The sequence below is a fragment of the Aspergillus mulundensis genome (genome assembly GCF_003369625.1).
Source record: "Aspergillus mulundensis strain DSM 5745 chromosome Unknown scaffold_15, whole genome shotgun sequence".
NCBI lineage: Eukaryota > Fungi > Ascomycota > Eurotiomycetes > Eurotiales > Aspergillaceae > Aspergillus > Aspergillus mulundensis.
Genome location: NW_020797903.1, coordinates 217,342 through 235,906, shown reverse-complemented (window position 1 = coordinate 235,906; position 18,565 = coordinate 217,342). Strand labels below are relative to the sequence as shown.

General features: G+C 22.9%; 1 protein-coding gene across 1 annotated transcript; it reads left to right on the top strand.

Moving 5' to 3' along the window:
- Nucleotides 1–5,522: 5,522 nt before the first annotated feature.
- On the top strand, nt 5,523–6,816 carry DSM5745_10389 (uncharacterized protein; the record flags this gene model as incomplete). Its single annotated transcript, XM_026752405.1, has 2 exons — nt 5,523–6,339; nt 6,401–6,816. The coding sequence occupies 2 exons, from the start codon at nt 5,523–5,525 to the stop codon at nt 6,814–6,816; spliced, it is 1,233 nt and encodes a 410-aa protein (XP_026598848.1).
- Between the last annotated feature and the right edge of the window lie 11,749 nt (nt 6,817–18,565).

Genomic DNA, 18,565 nt, shown 5'->3' with positions numbered 1-18,565 from the left:
TTTATATAGCCAAGAATATTTACATATAATACTTTAATTTTTTTATAAAGTATTATATATAATTTAATATTACTTATAAAATAAAAATTAAGGTAAAATAAAAAAAGGTAGCTATTTATTAAGGCTTTTTTATTAAAAAGTAAATTAATAATTAATATAACTACTAGGTTAGTATATTTACTAAAGCTAAAAAGTTTAATCTTTTTACTAATAATTAAGATACTAACATACTTTAAAACTTTATATATATTATTATAATTATTAATAAAAAGCTTAGTTAAAGGCTCTACATGGCCATTTTTTTTAAAAAAAAGAATTTTATTAATACTATTAAAAAGTTTAAAAATTTTTATATACTTTAGGCTATTTATACTATATATAGTAAATTTAAATAATAGTTAATAAATAATACCTTTACCACGCTTAAAAAAAATAACTTAGTAAATAAAAAAAATAAAAACACTAAAAATAACAAGAAATCTAAAAAAAAAAATAAAAATAAAAATAATAAATTAAAGCTAACATGCCTAGTATATAGCTATTTATATTTTATTACTTTTTACTATATTTTAATGCTAAAAAAGCTTTAAAAGATTAAAAGTCTTAAAAAAAAACTTTATAAAAAGTAAAAAAAAATATATAAAATTTAACTATTAAAAAAAAACTAAGCACCTTTAAAAAATCTAAATTTAATATAATAATATTTAAAATTAAGGCTAAAAAATAACTTTAAAAACCTAAAAAAAGTTATAATAATAATTACTTATTTACTATTTAATAGCTTATAATATAGCCTATATTAAAGTATTATTATTAACTTTAAATTTTTTATATATATTATTAATAACCTTACTAAAATAATTAATATCCACGATGCCTTTAAAAATAATATTATTTTTATTAATAATATTATTAATAAAATTAAAAAGTTTATTATACTTTATGTTTTTTATAAGGGACTAGATAGCTTAAAAAAGCTTTTATAGCTTAATAATTATACTTATATTTTTAGTTTTTATACTACTATTATATCCCTTAATAAAGCCATGTTAGTAAATTTATATTTTAATAGTTATAAAAGAACTTTTAAAAACTTAAAAAAAAATTTATATACTTAAATAATATTATAAATTATATATAATTTACTATAAAAATTTTAATATTAATAATAATAAAGAGATTAAGGCCCTTTATACTATAATAAAAATAAAAATTTAATATTTTATAATTTTAAAAATATTATTAAAAAGCCTAAAAATTTAGTATAAGTATATAGGCTACCTTAATACTAATATAATATTTAAACTTTTAATATTTATAACTAGTATATAAATTAATCCAGCGCCTTAGCCTTTTAATAAAAAGTAAAAAAAAAAAACTACTTTACATGCCATGTAAACTTTTATAATTTTTTAAGTAAATATTATAAATTAAATTAACTAAAGCAACCCGACCCTTTAAAAAAATTTATTTTAATATTCTTATTTTTAAAGTATTTTAAAATAATATAAAATACACCTTTTATTTTTTAAATAATACTACCTAAATAAGGTAAATAATATTACATGCTAAAAGAATAATTACTAGCATGTTATTTAATTACTTAATACTTATATTTTTAAGTAATTTAGCCTTTATATTTAGTTTTTATATATAAATAATAAGATATTATAGCTTTTAAATAATTTTAAATTTATTAAAAAATAATAGGGTTTAGCCTTTAAAATTATTATTTTTAATATACCTAAATAAAACAGCGCAAGCAAGTAATTAAAAAAAGCTATTTTATAAAAAGTTAAAGCACTTTTATTAGCTGTTAATATACCCTAAAATTTTATATTTAAAGTTATAAAAATATTTATTTATATATTAAATTACATGCCTATAAAAAATAAAGAAATAAATAATTTATATTATTTTAAAAGTTTTAAGTATTAATAAGTAATACTTACCTAGTAAATATAGCTAATATTTTTAAGTTTAAATTACTTACCTATTAATAGCTAAAAATCCCTAACTTTTATAAAATAAAGCCAAGAGTGGCTATTAAATATTATTATAAATATAAAAAAGCCTATAATATTTAAAGAATTTAAAGCCCTCGTGCTAAAGCCATATAATATTTAGTTATTTAAATTAAAAATATAATATTTAATAAGGCAAGAACCTATAATAAAAATAACTTAACTTATATAGCTAGTTTAAAATACGTAATCCTAGCATATATTAAAAAAAAACTAGTTAATATACTATTTTTAATTAACTTTAAAAATAATTTTTTTAAACTTAATAATTAAAATAAGCCTACTTTTAAGCCTAATAATATAAAAATAAGTAAAAATAAAAAGGTTAAAAATAATAAACCTTATATTAAAATTAATACTTAAAATAAAGCTATTTTTAACTTACTTAGTAACTTAATATTATATAATAATAAAAATTTTATAATTTTACTTACTCTTGTAGCTAGCCTAAGCTTAGTAAGTATTATAATTAATTAAAGCTTTTAAACCTATAATAATTATAAAATTATTTTAATAACACCTTACTAGGTGGTAAAAAGCAAGAAAAATAAAAAGATTTTTAACTTTAAAATTAATAATACTAGAGGGCTCCCATAACTAGAAAATAATATAAATAAAAATAATAATAAAAAAAAACATTAATACTACTTTTTCTTTGTTAAAACTAACCTAAAACTATATAAAATTAATATAAAAAAGGGGGAGTGGGACCCTAATTCTAGATTTTTAATTATATAAGTTAAATTAAATAAAAAGGCTTAATATAACTGCCTGCACCAAAAGTAAAATTTAAAAAATTTTATAAATAAAAATTATTTAATATAAAGACCTTTTTTTAGGGYTTTTTATTTTAAACTTTTTTACTAGCTAGTAAAAAACTTTACTAAATATTATATCTTTTTTACTTAGTAATTTTTAAGCCTTTTAAATTATTAAAAAAGGTATTAAGCAAAGCTATTTACTAAAATTAGCTTTAAAAAAAACTAAAAAATTAAATAAAACTTATAAAGTATTTATATAAAAACTAGTTTATGAAGGCTGCTAAAGTTAAATTTAGTACTTTTAAAAAACTTTATATTTTTAAAATTATTTTTATATTAAAAAGCAAGATTATTATATTACTTATATAAGTATTTAAATATATATTTAATACTACTAGTTATTTAAATAAATTTAAAGCGCGCCTTTATATTAAAAAAGATTTTTAACTTATTAATTATATTCATACTATAGTAATAACTTTTGCTACTTAATTATTTTAACTTATAATAATACTTATTACTTATTTTAATCTTAATATTATTTAATTTAAATATTATTAACACCTTTATTTAAAGCTTTATAAATAAAAAAAATATATTAAAATACTACCTAGCCCCTGGCGTGTTAAAGGTAAAGTATTTAAGCTAAATTAACTTTTATATAGCCTTAAATAATTACTATATATTTAATAAAAAAATATTTTTAATACTTTTTAAATATAGCTTTAAGCTAGTGCCGGAAAAGCCTTGCCTTTTTATTATAAAGTATTTTATAATTATTTTTTTTTATTAATAATATACTTATTATAAGTAAGAAATTAGCTAAAGCTAAAAAAAAGGCTACTAACTTTATTAAATATATAAAGCATATATATAAATTATAAAATTTTAGTAAAGTAAAGTAGTTCCTAAATATTAAAATTATTTATAATTATTATAATTAAAAAATTTAGTTATTTTAAGATTTTTATATTAATAATTTACAGGCTAAATATAACCTTATAGGACTAAGTAAAATATTAAAAATATTTTTACTTATTAAAAAATTAATACTTATGCTTTTAAATTATATATTTATAAAGTAAAATATTTTCTTATATTAATAATTTATTAACTTATTTTTTTATTTTATTATAATAACATGCCTTAATATATTTAAAGTAGCTAGTAAACTTGCTTAGCATATAATATAGTTTATTAAAACTTATATTAAAATAGTTAAATATATTATTTAGTATTTTATTATTATAAAAAAACTTAAAAATTAAATACTTAGCTAATACTAAAAAGATTATTACCATGGTATTTAATACTTTTTTAGTAATAATTTTAATTAATATAACTTTAATAAATAGCTTATAAAGCTATTTAAAGGTTTAATTAATTAAAATACTTATAAATAAAAAATAATTATTATTTTTATTACTAAAGCTAAATTACTTACTATTACTAAGGAAGTAAAAAACCTTATATAATAAAAAAAACTTTTTAATATTATTAAGTTTAATTTAAAAATTAAATTACACCTCTTTTATAATAATACCTAAATTATATAATTACTTAACTTAAATAATTCTATATTTATTATATAACTTTATTATATTAATATTTTTTATTATTATTAGCTACGCAAGAAGTATTAAGATAAAAAAATTAAAGTTAATTAAATAAAAATTAAAAATTAATTAATAAATAATTTTACTAAACTTTTTAGTAGCCCGTGCCATAAAATATTTATTTACTAACTTAGTTTTATTAAAATAAAGCTATTTTTAACGCCTAGTATTAGTGCTTTTATTTTTTTAAAGTATTAAAAGGTGTATTAAATAAAAAATAAAGATTTTTTAAATTTTTGCGGTAAACTTAGTTAAATAACTTGAATTAATTTTTAAAAATAAAAAAAAATTAACCTTTAACTTTGGCTGGATCTTACAACCTAATTAAAAAAATATATATAGCTTAAACTTTCCTATATCTAGTTATTAAATTTACATATCCTTATTTATTTTAAATCTAAAAAAATCTTATATTTTATTTACCCCTTGATTCTTATCCCAATCTTATATAACCAATTTCTGCCTGAGGCATCCGTAACTCCGAAAGTTTGATATACACCGTACGCCGGTTCTCATGATAAACAATTCGTTCTTGCGCTGGCGAAGTCGAAGGTGCTATGTTGGACGAGTGCACGGATCCAACGGGGTCTGATATTGATGACAAGGCATTTGCCATGTCGGGGTGTGGGAAACAGCATACAGGGTCTGGGAAGCTACAATCAACGGCCATTTTGTGTTCTTGCCGAGGGCCCGCTCTTGTACGCGCTGACTGGTGGCAATGCTCGAAGCAGGATTCCAATTGTTAGGCATTCTGGAGGAAGGTGCAACTCGCCCGTTGAGTTATTTCACCACCTCGCTCCACGAGATCTTCTCAATGCCAACTTATCCTTTGGCCTCATTCTGTTCTGAATTTTGATCTAAAGACGTGCCTCGTGTTACCTAGCCGTCGCCTAGCGTATTCATCGTTTAGTTATCAGCGCCTAACTGACAGTGGCATGTCCAGTTAACGTTCCGGCGACCTTTTGAATATGACGGCCCGCTATACGTACAGGCTGGCCGGGCAGTTGAGTGGAGCAAGCTGAGGGCTCACGTGATAACAGCACGCAGACGCGTTTTCTTCCCATTTTGTTTTTCTCTTGATTCTTGTTGTTCCACTCTCATGACCCTCGTCGTTCAACATCATGAAAAGACCAATCTCTCCTGACCCTCAACCTGGCTCGAGCCCGGCTACCGAGACCACCAAAAAGGCCTGCCTTCAACCTGCCACGAATTCCCCGAAGGAAGGGTCCCCCGCTTCAGTGCCCATTGTGGGCGCCGACGAAGCCTGCGCCAGGAAGCTTAATATCACCTGCACGTACCCCCAACCCGTCAGCGTCGAAGACGACGACACGTATGATTTGGACCCGACCGGTGACATTGTTATTGTGCTTGGAGACGAGGACCGCCTGCTGCCCTCCGATTTGGCTGAATTGACACCTGAGTGGCTCAGTAATGCCAAAAATAGACGCGACCCTGACCCTACAGGCGACGAAGAATACCGGGAGTATCAGATCCGTTGCTCATCGAAACATCTAATGCTGGCAAGCAAGACCTTTGAGCGCCAGCTACCTTACTTCATGGATGAGATAGAGAAACATGGTTTTGTCGAAATCGGATTGTTCGATGAACCCCCCCGTATCTTCTTGTTGGTTCTGATGATTATCCATGGGCGGACTCGACTGCTTCCACGAAAGATAGGGCTTTCTACCCTGGCAGGCGTGGCGGAGCTTTCCCATAAACTTGAATGTGAAGAGGCTGTCAATGCCTCCGCACAGCTGTGGATTAGCAAATTTGGAAAAGATCTCCCTCGAGTTTATAGCAAGTATGCGAGATGGTGGCTGCAGATTTCATGGGTTTTTCAGGGGAAGTATGTTTTTCAAAAGATTACAAAAGTCATCCAGGCGACTAGCACCGATGCAATTGAGGGAAACTTGTTATGTGTGCCAGATACCATTATAGGTAGGTTTGCTTGGCCCACCAGTTCTTCACTAAACCAGTCCTATGATACTAATGTAACCAGACGAGCTCAACGAGGCACGTTACCGATGCATCGAGCATCTGATTTCCGCACTGCAAGGTCTCTTAAAAGACCTCGCAACCGGTGACAACAACAGCCAGTGGTGTACTCCTACAGACCCTGACAGCAAACATCTCTGTCTTTCCTCTGTACTCGGAGACCTCACAACTCATATGTATTCCGAGGGCCTCCTAATTCCCGAACCCAAACGCCCTTATCCCGGCATCGGTTTCGGACCTCTGATGGAACGCTTTGTTGCCAAGGCAGAAGATTCCTCTTATTCGTGTCACGGCTCTGAAGAGCCGGAGTGTAGACTCCTAGCACGTATTACTCGGCTCTTCAAGGACATCCAACAGCCGCTGGGGTTGGATATCAATAGTTCGCAGCTTGCAGGCCTTGAGGAGGATGCCGAGCAATAATACTAGCTGACCATGGCTCTTTCATGGCGCTGGGGCACGGCAGGGCCACCTTTCAGCAATCCGTCTAAACTTCCAAGGTTACCTCCTGTCCCTACGTCCATCTACAGCTTGGGGCTCGGCAATCTGGTTTCTTTACCACGCGGTGGCTTTCTTACCAAGATCCCGGGCATCAGACGCCTTACTATATATAGTATAGTAGCTAGGAGACTCGCAAACAAGTCTTAGGGCGAATAATAATGGTCATTGACTGTAATCTTCTCGTGAGTAAAGTGCTTTCAATGCCGTGCATGCACGGCGCCAAGGCTTATCACAATGGACTATGGAAGGCCCTCACATCATATATACCAACATGATTGGCATTTATTATCATCTTAGTCCAAGTGTACCCTGGCTTCGGACTCGGGGGATACCTTACCAGGCTCATGCTCAGATGCTTAATCTTCATCAAGTCTGGGCAGGATGCTTCAGCGGTCGCGAACGTAGCTGCGGAGTGATGGTATACGCATGCGCAAAAATAACCTGGGGGTCTATGCACAACTCGAAGTATGGTTAGGAGAACTGATTTTGATTTTGTTAGACTGCTTATTTGTTCTTCTGCTGGATCACAAGGTTATTCCCGCTTAAGAGCGGGATCATTTGTCTTGAGGAAGGAGCGACTCGCTTGGCAACAGTTATCTGGTCGTCTCGCTACTGAGACTGTCGACTCAACCTTTGTCTTTATATTACCGGTAGATCTGTCAGACTTGTGGATGCCTTAGGCCGATTACCAACAGATTTTTCCTCCGCTTATTAGAGAACACCCATCTAAATTTATTTACTTATTACTTTAAATATAATAGGGCTAGGGCTTTGGAATATAGCTTATTTAAAATATTTTAATTAGTTTTTTAAATATTTTTTAATTTAAACCTTTTATTATTTATACTTATTAAGTTATCCTTAGTTAAAGTTACCTTATTATTTACTATTAAGTAAATATTAAATTACTACCTAGTGCTACTAAACTAATTAACCTACAAGGTTATTAATTATAAGCCTAGTAATATTTTATTAGGTAAAAATATTTAATTATAAAATATAATAGCTAGTTAGTAAATTAAAGCACTTATAACTACCTATAACTTATTATTATAAACTTTTTTAACCCTACCTTAATAATTAGTAAGGTTTTTATTATTTTAAATATTAATAATAACTGGTTAACATAGTATAACTAGTTAAAAAACTATACTAAAGTAATAAGTATTTAAAACTATATAAATTTAAATATTAAAAAAAAATAACTTTTAAAAAAGTAAAAGCTTAGGGAACCGCTCCCAAGAAACTTTAGTAAAATATAAAAAAAATAAAAAAAAGCATTTTTAAATTAATAATAATAAAGTAACTAAAAAAAAAGAAAAGGTTTATCTTATACTAAAAAAACCTAAAATTACTAAAAATATATTAATCTTTAAAAAGTATAAAAAATACCTTAAGGCCTGTAATATATATAATAAGTATTTTAAAAAATAAATAACTTTATATAGTACTTTTTTAGCAATAATTTATATAATAATAAATAAAAACTTTTATAAGTTATTTAAAAAGATAAATAGGCCATGTAATATGTTAATTATTTTTTATAGATAATTTTAAGTATTTAAAATAATAAAGTTATACTATTTATATATAAAACTTTAATTACTTAAAGCAAGCTTAATTTAAATATTATGTGAAAACCTTGAGTAGGCTAACCAGGTACAAAACAAAGTACTAAGAGGGCTATTTAATAGGGGATTAATATTAAATCTTAAGGCCTAGGATATATAAAAACTAACTTTTAGTTAATTATTTTTTACTAGGGTGTTAGTCTTAAATATATTATTAAAATAGTAGTAATATTATTACTACATGGTAAATTAATATTACTATAATTTTTATTTTATTAATTTTCTTATTTTATTAGGGCTTAGCACCTATAAGTGTAATAACTTAGCCCTTTTTTAATTAAAATTAACCTAATTTTTAAATAGCTTTAATTCCTATAATAAGTATGTTTTATTATTATTTTACTTTAGTTTTATGTTTAATTATTTAGTTTTTTTATTTAAAATAATTTATTATTAAATGCGGGGTTATTTTAAGGCTTAAAATAATATTTTTTTATTAATATTTTACTATTAAATAGCTTTGCTTTTAGTAGTTAAGGTAGCTATTTTAGTAAATAATAAAAGTTTTAAGTTACTTTTTATTAATTTAAGTATTAATAAATTATAAATAAGCAATATTTTATAAATAATAAAAAGGTTAATATAATTATTATGGTGTTATATTATTAATATTATATAAGTAGCTAAATATAAAAAAATAAATTTTTATTTACTTCCCGGTCTTTTTTTTTAACTTTTTTAATTTTTTTATCTTGTTTTTTTAGTTCCCCTATTTTATTTTTTAAAGTTTAATATTTTATTTTTTTATTTTTTTATTAGTTATCCAATCTTATGGCCCCTATAATAAGGTTTAAAATCTATTTTCCTTCCTTGCTAAAAATTACTATTACTACCACTAAAAATAGCAACAGGAATAGTAAAGGTTTCTTAAATAATTTAAAAGGAAAAGGCAAGTAGAAAAAGGGCGCTATAAATAGTACAAAAAAAAAGCCTAAAAAAGGTAAAAAAGCTAGCGGAACCTATAGGGCTTTATTATATATACTTATTTATTTAGCTATGTTATAGTGCTTAATATACTTTTAGTTTATATTAAAAGCTAGTAATCTAAATAATAATAACATGCTATTTTAATTTAATTATAAATTTAATATTATTATATTAATTTTATATAAAACTTATTTTTACTATAATAAGGTTTGCAAGCCGGTAAGTTTTTAATATTTTTTTTATATTTTATAGCTAATTTATTATATTTTTTAAGTTAAAGTAATAATAATAGGGGATGTCTATAATTTATAGCTTTTAGTTAAATATTATTATTTTTTTTATTCGCGAACTAATAATAAAAGGGTAAAGCTTTTTTTAAAAAATAAAAAATATTAGTAAGGCTAGGAATTTATATTTTAAACCTATTTTATAATAATCTAATTACTAAAGGCCTTTAAAAATATAAAAAAAGCTTATTAAAAAAAATTCTTTCTTTTAAGTAAGGTAAAAAAGAACTAATAAAAGTTAAATTTTTAATATTATACTAAAGTACTATTATATTATACCTTACTTTTTATTATTTAGCTTATAAATTTTTTTACTACTAATATAAAAAATAATATTAAAATTTTATAGTTATACCTTTATTTTTTCCCTGGTAATTTAGGCCATGTTTAATAGTTTATTATTAAATTTTAATTTTAAAAAAAAGTTAAGCTTGCCTACCAGGCTTATTTTATTAATACTTTAAATTTTAATATTAAACTTGCTTATATTAAAATAAAGTTTCCTATTATTATTAAGGGTATTTAGCCAGGTTTATTATATACTTAGTTTTAGTAATAATATTTTTTTATTTTTTTACTTTTTTAAAGTTAGTATTTTATTTTATTTTTAGTACCTTTTTAACGCCTTGGTTATTTATTTTTATTATTTTTTAGTTTAATTATATTAAGTAATAACTTAATAATATTAGGGCCTTGTCCCCTTAATAATATTTTATTTTTTTTTATTACTTTAGCGCTTATTACTTTCTAGGTTTATAGTTTCTTGTAGTTACTTATAGTTTAAAACTAAAATAATAATTTTTAGGTAATATTTTATTAGGGTTTTTTTATTTAGGTATATTAGGTATATTTTAACTTAAAGTTAGGTCTTGTTTTTACTTTTAACTAAATAATAAATAATTATCTTATTATACTTGCCTTTTTTTATACTTTTAAATAAGATTTAGTGCATTTATATTCTTAATAAAAACCTATTAATTATATTTTAAAAACTATTTTTTTTATTTTACTAGGTATAAGTCTTTATTTTTAATAAAGTTATAGTTAATAATATTATTAATCTTTTATTTTTTATTTTTTTTTAAATTAGGCATAGCTTTTATATTAATTTTACTATATTAAGGCTTAAGTAATAAAATATAAAAAATATTATATATTTAATAATACTTTTTAGGAAGTAGAAATTAATATATTATAAAACTAATTTTATTTAGTACTTAAAAGAAATTAATAAACTTAGGCTTAAGTTTTATTAGCACTTTTAAATTTAAATTTTTAGTACTAAGTTTAATAGGTTATTTTAGCTTAAACTTTATATTTTTTTAACCTTTATTATAATAGGTTTAATAGTGTTTTATGTTTTTTTCCTAGTCTTTTTTATATTTAGCTTAAATTTTTTTAAGTTTTTTAATCCTGGCTAATGCGGCTAGTACCTTTATTTATTTAGGGTTAACCTTAAATTATACTATAATTTTTAGGTCTTGGCTATATATAGCTTAAAAAGGTAATATTTTAATAATAATATTTTTAGTATTATTATAGGTAAATTATACTATTTTAAGTAATATAAGCCAGGCATAATAATTTTTTATAATAAAATAATATAAATATTATTTTAAAACTTGGTTAATTTGCTTGGTTTATCTATTAGTTTAGGGGTAAAAAGTAGTTAATAAATATAACTTGGTTTTATAATAAAATTATAGCTTTTTTTAATATTTACTTATAAAAAAAAGTTTTAATTAAATATAATACCTTTTAACTAGCTATAATTTAAAGTTTAATTTTAATAAAAAACTTTAGCTAGTTTATAGGCTTAAATTAATATTAAAAATGGGATAAATTAATATTATTTTATATAATAGTTTACTATTATAAAAATAATATTAATATATTATTTTTAATACATGCTAGGCGGTAGGCTAATAATAAAATTTATACTAATTTTAAAAAAAGGGTAATTTAGTTTTAGTAGGGCGGATAATTTTTTATAAGGTTAGTATTAAGGTGCCATAATATATTAATATATAAGGCATAAATAGGTAAAAATTTTTATTATAGCTTTTATTTTTAGTTAAAAAAACTTTTATTTTACTAGAAATTTAGTTTTTTATAAACCAAAATATCTTACTAAAAAATTATTATAATATACTTAAATAATTATAGTTTTAAGCCTTTAATTTAATAAAACATAAATTTAATTTTAAAAAGCTAGTAAATTACTTTTTATAATTAACTAGTTTTTAAGACTTAATTTTTTAACTTTTTTAGCCTAATCTTCTGCCTTTAAGGCTTTAATTTACTCTTAAGTCTAATTATTTATAAATTATAATACTAAAAGTAACTTTATTAAATAATTTAATATATAATTAAAGTAAATATTTTTAATTAATATAGTATTTTAAACTTAATACTAGGCTAGAACCTAATTTTTCTTAAAATTAAATTATATATTTATAGTATTATGGTTTTTAAAATTAAGATTTAACTTTATTTTATTTTAAAAATAAAAAAATTTTTTAAAAATATTAAAGCACTTGTTGCACCTAATACTTTAAACTTAAATATCTTATTTTTTATTTAAATTAAGCTTTTTTTTATAAAGACTTTATATTAAGTTTAGGCAAGTAATTATTTACACTTTAATATTTTATATTATCTTTTTTTTAATAAATACTAAAAATTCTTTTTTTAAAACTAATTTAGTCTTACTTTTATACCTTTTAAATAAGGTATTTATAGGGTTATGCTTGCCTAGATAATATAAAATCTTAAAGTTATATATTACTAAATTTATATATTATTTTACTTGCTTTTTGCTATACTTTTACTACTATATAAAAAAATAAAAATTTATATAATCTAACCATACTATTATTTTATAAAAAAAACCTTTAAGGTATTACCTTTAATAATAAAATAATTAAATAATAGCAAATAATTCCTTATTTAAAATTAATTAATTAATTTTTATTTTAATAAATTTATAAGACTAAAACGCAATTAAGTAATATTTTCTTATATTATTTAATTAAAAATAAATTCTAGCTATTCCTGTATTGCTAGCATTTACTTTTAACTATTTTTTTTATATAGGGTTAAAATAATATAATAAAGGGGCTTTTATAAAGGCATTAAAAAATATTAAAATACTAGCTTTTTATGCTTTTAAAATTATAGGGGCTTAATTTTCTTTTTATATTATATTTTTTTTATTAAACTAGTTAACAGCAAAGCAATTTATGTAAAATTATAAATAAAATAATAATAAAAATTAATAAAACCTAAAAAGGATTGCAGGGCTTTATAAAAATAAGGTTTTTTTTATAAGGTTATAGTAATTACTTGTTTTAGGTTTATTTTAATACTATTTTAATTAATTATAAAACCTAGGAATTCTACCTCTTTTTTAAAAAAGGTATATTTTTTTAAATTAGTAAATAATTTAGCTTTGCGTAATTATTTAAAAACTTATTTAACATGCTTAATATATTACTTGGGATTAACAAAAAAAATTAAAATATTATTAAAATAAATAATATAAATTTAATCTAAAATATTATAAACTATAAAATAAATATAACTTTAAAAAGTGGCAGGAGTATTAGTTAAACTAAAAAGCATAATAATATACTTATAATAACTATAATAATATTAAAAAGCTATTTTTTACTAGTTTTCTTTACAAACCTAAATATAATAATAAGCATTTTTTAAATTAACTTTAATGTAGCAGGTTGCTCCTAAAATCTAGTTAAAAATTTTTAAAATAAAAGGTAAAGGGTATTAATTTTTAATTATTATCTTATTTAACCCTTAATAATTAATATATAATTATAAGCCTTTATTTTTCTTAAGTATAAAAAAAATAGGTGCTTTAGTAGGACTTTTAAAAGGTTTAATATAACTATATTAAATATTTTTATTAATATACTAGTATAATATAGCTAATTTAGCAGGAAAAAAAAATAAATTAGCCTATAAAAAGGTAACTAGCTATTTATTATTATAATATTATACGTAGGTACTAACTTTAAAAATATTATTTTTATATTATATAAAAAAAATATATCTTAAAATATATTAAGTTTAGGTAGTAAATTATTTATTTAATTTAACTTACCGTTGTTATAAACTTTTTTAAATAAAAAAATAATAATAAATATATAAGCTTAATTCCTGCAAGCCTTTATAAACTTATATTATTTAAAAATTTAGTATTTTACTACTTTGTTACTAAACTATTATTAATTTATTATTATATAAATATACATGGCTTAAATAGTTATAATAAAAAAAAATAATTAAATATTTAACTTTAGTTTACTTAATTTTTATATAAAATTATTTAAATATCTTTATAATACCCCTAGAATTAGTAACTTTAATAAGTACTTTTTATACTCCCTTTAAATTATTTTACTAACTACTATATTCCTTTAAAATAGGGTAAAAAAGCTTTACTTAATTTAAATAAGCACGCTTAATAAATTTTATACTTATTATATTTACCTTTACTTTAATATTTAAATTTACTTTAGTTTTAATCTTATCCCGCGAAGCTTTTACTATTATTTTTATTTAAAAATATTTACCTATTTTTATTTTTAAATATTAAGCTGGGGCATAAGACTTTATTTTAACTTTTTTTTATTTTTTTTATATATTTTACTTTTATTTTAATTTATATACTTACCTTTTTACTAATTATCTTGCTTTTTTTTATAATATTTTTTATTTTAATAGTTCTTAACCGCTACTTTATAAACTTTAGTAGTTTAGTTAAAATTTATTAGCTAAAAGTTAGGGTTTTATAATAATTTTATATAATTAAGTATAATATAACTAGGTTTTTTACACTTAAAATATATTATAAAAGTTAATTTTAATTAATCCTAATTTAGTACTATTTTAATATAACTTTAAAAAAATTTTATTATACCAGGAGCTTATCCCGCAGGTATTTTATTATAACTTTTTTTAAAAGTTTATTTTATAAAATAATTTTTTTTTAGGTTTTTTTACCACGGGTAAATCCATGTTAATTTTTTTTTTAAATTAATAGTGTTTTTTTTTATTTAGCAAGTTTTAGTTATTTATTATAATATAAGGTAATATAAGGTTATAAATATAATATATAAAACTAATATTATAAGACAAGTTAAATTAAATATTTTTTAGTATTTAGGAGTTTTGCATTATTAAGATTATAAATTTTATTTTAAAGTAAAGGTAAAAGCTTGCTAAAATAGTATTAAATTTATATTTTTTTATTATTTTTTAAAAAATATTATTTTAATATAATTAAATAATTGGCAAAGTCCCTAGGATCTTAATTTTTTTTTAATAAGCTAACTTTAGTTTAACCATGGTATTTAGTAAACTAGTTATTAAACTTTTTAAAATTATAGCTATTTATTTTTTAAAGTATTTTTAAAAAAATTGTTAATATTTCTTATTTATACCCTTTAATTTATTAGCATGTTAAATTTAGTTACTTTTATATATTAATTTTATTATAATTAAAGCTCCTAGAATTTATTATTAATTTAATCTATATTTTTTAAATACTTTTTTAAAATTTAATTTTAAAATACTAAGCTAGTTAAAATATTATTATAGGCTAAAATTAAAATTATACTTAGGTATATTTTTATTTTTAATTTTACTATAATTTTTTAGTAAATTATTTTAATATTAATATTACTTTAAAGGTGCATTATATTTAGCTAATTAATTTTTTAAATACTTAATATATTTTTTTATATTTTATAATTATTAGGTTACTAGCATTTTACAAGTATTTTAATAATTTTTTATAATAGTACTTTTAATAATCTTTGTGATAACGCTAGCGCTGGAGATCACCCGGCCAGTGAGGCCGGGCGATTAAGAGAGAACGTATGGGGGAGGAACTAAATATAGAATTATTTAGAGGTCTTTTATTAAGGCCTTTAAGCGCTTTATATAGCTTTTATTTAAGGTAATAAGGCCTAAGTATTATTTCTTAAGATTATTAATATCCCTAGGCCTTGGTATTACCATAGCTAATAAAGTGGCCTAAGGCATTAACACCGTTAATAAAACCATATTTTTCCCTACTTAAATAAGATAACGCCCTTAACATCAACCCCTGTTTCTAAATATATCTTAATAAAAATATAAAGAACTAAAAACCYTTATTAAAGCCCCTAATATATTATAAATAAAAAAAAATACACCGTAGTGTATGGGAGATACTATTATTTTTTTTAATAAAAAAATTTATAAATTATAAAATAACTTTTTTAAGCATAAAACTAGAAAATCCTAGCTTGCGAACATTAATAAAAACCGCCTAATATACCTTTAGCTTAATACTATTAACTATAGTGGTCCTTATTTATACTTTATTTTTAAGGACCTTACCGGGCACAACTTGCCCTGGCTTGCTTTTTATTTTCTTAAGGTAAGGTAAAGTAAAAAATAAGAAAAGTTTAAAGAAAAGGTTAAAACTATAGGCTATTAACTTTTTAAAAAGGCTAGCCCTTTTAAAAGACTAATAGTAAATATTTATCGCGAATCCTAGTAAGAGTTTAACTTTAAAATAAGGTTAACCCCGCGCCTATATAAGGCTTTTTTTTTTTTAACTTTTTTATTTTTTTTTTATATCTCCCTTCTTTTTATAATTACCCCATGGCTTTTTTTTTTTTTTTTCTAGTTCTTGCCTTGTTGCATTAAATTATAACATGTAATAGTATTTTTTTTTTTACTTAGGGCGCTTGCTTTTAATATATTTTTTATAAATAATAATCTTAGCCTCCATAGCTAGTAGTATTAGGCGTTTTTTATTTTAAATTTTATAATAGTAACTATTTGCTATTTGTTTAAAAAGAAGGAAAGCTTTTTAATAAAATATTTAAAGTGTTTAGGGTAAGGTCTTATTACTATAGTAATTATAAAGGCCTTTACTAATAACTTGCTTACTGCTAGTAATGCCCCCACCATAACACCATTTTTTTTGTTAATAAATAACACCTTCTTACTTATTTTTTACTTTTATTTCCCTAGAACTCCCTATAAATTCTTTAAATATCCCCTTTTTTTTTCTTGCTCTTTTTTTATTAATATTTTTTATTATAGCCCCTAAAAAATCTAGTATATTACCTTTTAAGCGCAAGCAAGATGCCGCGGTAACTTTTTTTTTTTTTAAGAAGGTAAGAATTAGCTATACTAGTAGTAAGATGGCTAATGGTTCCCCTGTAACCTCCTTTAGTAAGTGCTTTCTTTTTTTTAGCTTGGTTAATAATAGTAAAAGCTAACGCGTTATTATGTTTATAGGGCCTTATAAGCTCTTAAAGCCGCTTAAGGCTCTTTTTTTAATATATAAAAACCTAGATTAGGTGTTTACCAGGCTTAGTACACGTGAGGTTTATATTATTAAGGACCAGTATTAGCAGTTTACCGTGGCCCTTTAATAATAAGGTATGGCTATTAATTAAAAAGCAGCCTGCAATAGCTATAAAATATTTTTAAAGGTAGTTTTTACTACCTGTGTTTAAGCCCCTAAGCTAAAAGGCCAGGTATTATTTTAAAAAGCATGTGTATATTATATTTTTATATATTAACAAGCCTAGTGCTCTCTCCAGACCGCGGTGTCCCCTTAACTTAGTAAGTAAGATAATAAGTTAATAGCGTAAGTTTTCTTTTTTCCTTGTAATACTTAATTACTAATGTCTTATAGATTTATTAAGAAGCATAGGACCTTTAATATAGTAATTTATACGGCAAAAATAAATAAGATTCGCGTGATAAAAAAGCAAGCAGTGTTGTTATTAAAGCAGGCTTTAAAAAAGTAGGCAAATCTTAATAAGGTATTTAAGCGTGATTATTAACTGCTGGCCGGAGGCAAGGGCAAAAAGCCCATGTAGTTTATTATTTTAAAGACTAACCCTAGTAATAATAAGGAAATAAAGTCCGTGAATCCTAGTAATATAATTAATAATATTAAAAATTTTATAATAAGCCCTAAATTTTCTTAAGAATGTTATGCTGTCCCCAAGCTAGCACCTACTTTTTACTTTTTTTTATTTTAGCTTTTTAGTAAAGTTCTAAATTTTATGCGGGAGTCTGCTATCCTGCCTTGTAATCCCCTAAATAGGGAGCTTTTATTATAGCCCTTTTTAATTACCATGTGGGAGAGCCCGGAAGCTTTTATAATAAGCCTTAATAATTTAAGGGCTTTTTAGTTAGCGGTGCACCTTTGCCTGCTTTATTTTAAAGTTAATCCTAGTAATCTAGGTCAAGATTTAACCTATTAATATAATTAAGCTTTTACACTGGGGCTTTCCCCTGCTGCTACCCCCTTTTTAGCTTTTTATTTTTTTTCTTGCCCCGCTACCAGCCCCTTAGGCTTATTAATATATTTTAAAAGTATTAATAAAATCCTTAATTTAATTAAACCTTGCTTTAAATTAAAGGTTTAAATAGCTTGGTCTTCCTTAGCGTGATCTTAAGTTTTTAACTTAATAAGTATAGGTAAGCGCCCTTTTACCTTTAGCTATTTTTTCCTAAAATTTTTTTTAATGCAGGGATTAGTGCTATTAATATTAAAATATATGCTAACCTAATTTATTTAAATTTTTTTTTTAATTCCGGTCCTTTTTTAATATTTTTTCCTAAAGGTAAGTCTCCCTTTTTTAAGTTAGTTAATAATATTTTTAACTATTAGTATTGGGTGTTTTAGGCCCGCAAGTAACGCTTAATAAAATAATAAAAAAGGGAAATCCTATTTTTAAAATTTAAAAAAGAATTGGTTGTCTTTGCAAGGTCCTAGATAAAGATTTA